Source organism: Zingiber officinale, unplaced genomic scaffold, assembly GCF_018446385.1.
Source record: "Zingiber officinale cultivar Zhangliang unplaced genomic scaffold, Zo_v1.1 ctg91, whole genome shotgun sequence".
NCBI classification, from domain to species: Eukaryota; Viridiplantae; Streptophyta; class Magnoliopsida; order Zingiberales; family Zingiberaceae; genus Zingiber; species Zingiber officinale.
Window position 1 is genome coordinate 47664 of NW_024589984.1, and position 2872 is coordinate 50535.

A 2872-nucleotide genomic window follows, 5' to 3' on the forward strand; every position below is an offset into this window, starting at 1 on the left:
GTTTGGTGAGCGATAGTTCCTTGGAGCATAAGGGATAAGCAATTGGTGATGGATGCTTTGATGGGGTAGTGAAGTGATAGGTTGGAGTCGAGGTTATGCCTTTGCTCAAGTGAAGTGGAATGACGTGGCGATTGAGATGGGACCCTGGGAATAGGTTGAAGTCAAGAGAATAAAATGACATAGCGATTATAGTATAAATAAATAAATAAAAATTCAAAGAAGGCTCCGTCTTTGAGGTAAGCATTGTTGATCCCTTCGACCGAGATATAGCTGACCAGATTGTTAAGTCAACTAGACTAAAGGTCTAATTGGACGCTTATCTATGCGATATTGATGAAGCTTCGAGATGACGCATACCGTCGAGCCAATCTTATGTTTAGTTTAAAGAATACAGTTAACTAGCTCGACAGAGTGATCTAGCCGATCGAACTATACGTCCGATTAGACCAGTTGGACACTCAATCTATCCAGAGGCGGATCCTAAATTTTTTAATAACATAATTTTATAGAGGGGTTTTTTAAAGTTTATTAGTATATATATTATTTTACTCTCATTTAAAATAAAAGTATACAAGTATAGATTGTGTAATGGTAAGTTTTATTTTTAGTTTAACACACCTCTTGAATTTGAATCTTTATAGAACTGAATTTAAAAAAAAATGTCCTTTATTGTTTACATTTCAACTAAATATACATTATGCATTTTGAAAGTTTGGAGAGATCATTATTATATAATACATTTAATAATTATTTTCGTCATTTAGTATACGACTCCCCCCCGCCCCCGCCCCCGCCCCCGCCCCCGGGCCAAACTTAAAATCTTAGATCCGGCCCTGAATCTACCCGAGCTCTCTAGCTCAATGAAGAGGTCGAGAAAAGCTGAGTCTCCGATTACAACTCTTTGAGTCGACCGAGTGGTATAGCTGAGTGATAGCCGACCGGGACAGTTGAGAGGCTCGATCAAATTATTAGCTAAATACACAGTGGCCCCTCAACCCAATGGCCTCATGATTCCCTTTTGGGATTTGTGCAACGGAGGACGGAGAATATTTTGTATGCCAGTTGTACATTCGAAGTTTCCTCTCTGCCATGCACAGAAATTATGGGTCCATTTTGAGAAAGACGTCAAACATCTTTATAATCCGTCCTCTTTTGAAAATGCTTTGAGATTTGTGCATAAAACGGTGACACTATAAAAATGAGTTTCCATTTACATGAGCAGGTACGCTCACGTGACGCTAAATAGTTTTACACATCTATTGCTACTGTTTTTCTCACAACGATCATTAACTTAAGCGCCTGAGGGCCACACCGGGACCCCTTTTCTGATCCGGTACTAACGTTCTTTGTGACACGCAGGACAACGAGAAATCTTCATTTAGTTAACATCAGAGCTACCATTCCTAGCCAGCAATCTCCTCTTTTTTCAAACAGAATCATGATACATCTTCAAAAATGGCTCGTGTCGAAGGCGATGAGCTCGAGTGAGCCTAGTTGTCCAATTCAATCACAAGTAGCTTCTTGCTCTCATCAATCTCACACATGTAACAAAAGGAAAAGTGCAAGAACCACTTTATCTTCTTTTATCTTTTACATCATTAATTCTTCTCCTCCGAACAAACCCTAAACCCAAGCAAAGAATCTATTCCATCTTCAAACAAGCATGATACATAGAAAGCCGAAGAGTATTAAATCCTCCTCCTCCTCCTTCTCTTCTTCTTCTTCATTGTCCTTGGTCAACGATGGCTGAGGCCGCCCCCTTCCTTCTCCGGCTCAACAATGGCGTCTCCTCTATGATCTGTGTGTTGCTGCTGCTGCCGGCCTTTCTCCGCACAGCTACTTCCTCATCATCCTGTCGCTCCTACTGCGGCAACATGACGGTGGACTACCCATTCGCGCTGCGGCCGGGGTGCGGCCACGGGGGCTTCAGGGAGCTCCTCTACTGCATCAACGGCGTGCTGATGTTGCACATCGCCTCCGGCTCCTACCGGGTCCTCGACATCGACTACGCCTACGCCGGCCTCACCCTCCACGACCCCGCCATGTCCGACTGCTACTCCCTCGCGCGCTCCCCGGACGGCCTGGGAAACGGCTTCGAGGTGGAGGCGTGGCGGGCGGCCTACCTCCGCCCCGACCCCGACAACGTCTTCATGCTCATCGGCTGCCGCCCGGACTCGCCGCTCTTCCAGGGCTTCCCCGCGCCGACACGCGGGGGCCGCCGCCACTTGCCCTGCCGCAACGTCTCCGGAATGGGGTGCGAGGAGTACTACCGGTGCCCGGCGTGGGACGGCGAAGGGCAGCCGAGGGCAGGGGAGGCGGCCTACGGGTCGCCGCAGTGTTGCGCGCTGGAGTTCGGCGCCATCAGGGCCATCAACGTGAGCAAGCTGAGGTGTGAAGGCTACAGCAGCGCGTACAGCTTGGCGCCGGTGCGGGCCGCCGGGCCGGGGGCATGGGCCTACGGCATTCGGGTGGCCTACTCGCTGCCGGCGGATCAGGAGGGCTTCTGCGGAGCATGCCAGGCCACCGGCGGCGTGTGCGGGTATGACCAGGAGACCAACGCCGATCTCTGCCTTTGCGGCCGTTTCAACTCCACTTCCAACTGCGACTCCACCGCCGGCGGCGCCGACGTCTCCGCTGCTGGTATTAAGCTTTATTCTATTTTTATTTTATTTTATTATATTATATTTATAAAAAAATCTAATTATATTTTTCGTTAATTTCTTATTTTGAGTTGCAGAAATTTCATCAGGATTAAGCTTGATGGGCTTCTCTTCATCGACCATCTTAATCCGAGATCAATCATACGCGTTTCTGTTTATTTTACTATGTATTTCCGTTTAATATTTATTTTTTTTCACACTATTTGTATTTG

At 47.2% G+C, this 2872-nt stretch overlaps 1 protein-coding gene across 1 annotated transcript; it reads left to right on the top strand.

Annotated features, from left to right (window-relative positions):
- The first annotated feature begins 1641 nt into the window (after positions 1-1641).
- On the top strand, positions 1642-2872 carry LOC122037827. Its single transcript, XM_042597277.1, has 2 exons — positions 1642-2640; positions 2738-2872. Exons 1-2 carry the CDS (start codon positions 1743-1745, stop codon positions 2839-2841), a joined length of 1002 nt encoding a protein of 333 aa, XP_042453211.1. The 5' UTR covers positions 1642-1742; the 3' UTR covers positions 2842-2872.

What these genes read in the sequence shown, in the direction of transcription:
- LOC122037827 (XM_042597277.1), top strand. Translation starts at nt 1,743, where the DNA reads ATGGCTGAGGCCGCCCCCTTCCTTCTCCGGCTCAACAATGGCGTCTCC. An exon ending in CGCCGACGTCTCCGCTGCTG is followed by an intron (nt 2,641 to 2,737) that starts GTATTAAGCTTT and finishes TTTGAGTTGCAG; the next exon opens with AAATTTCATCAGGATTAAGC.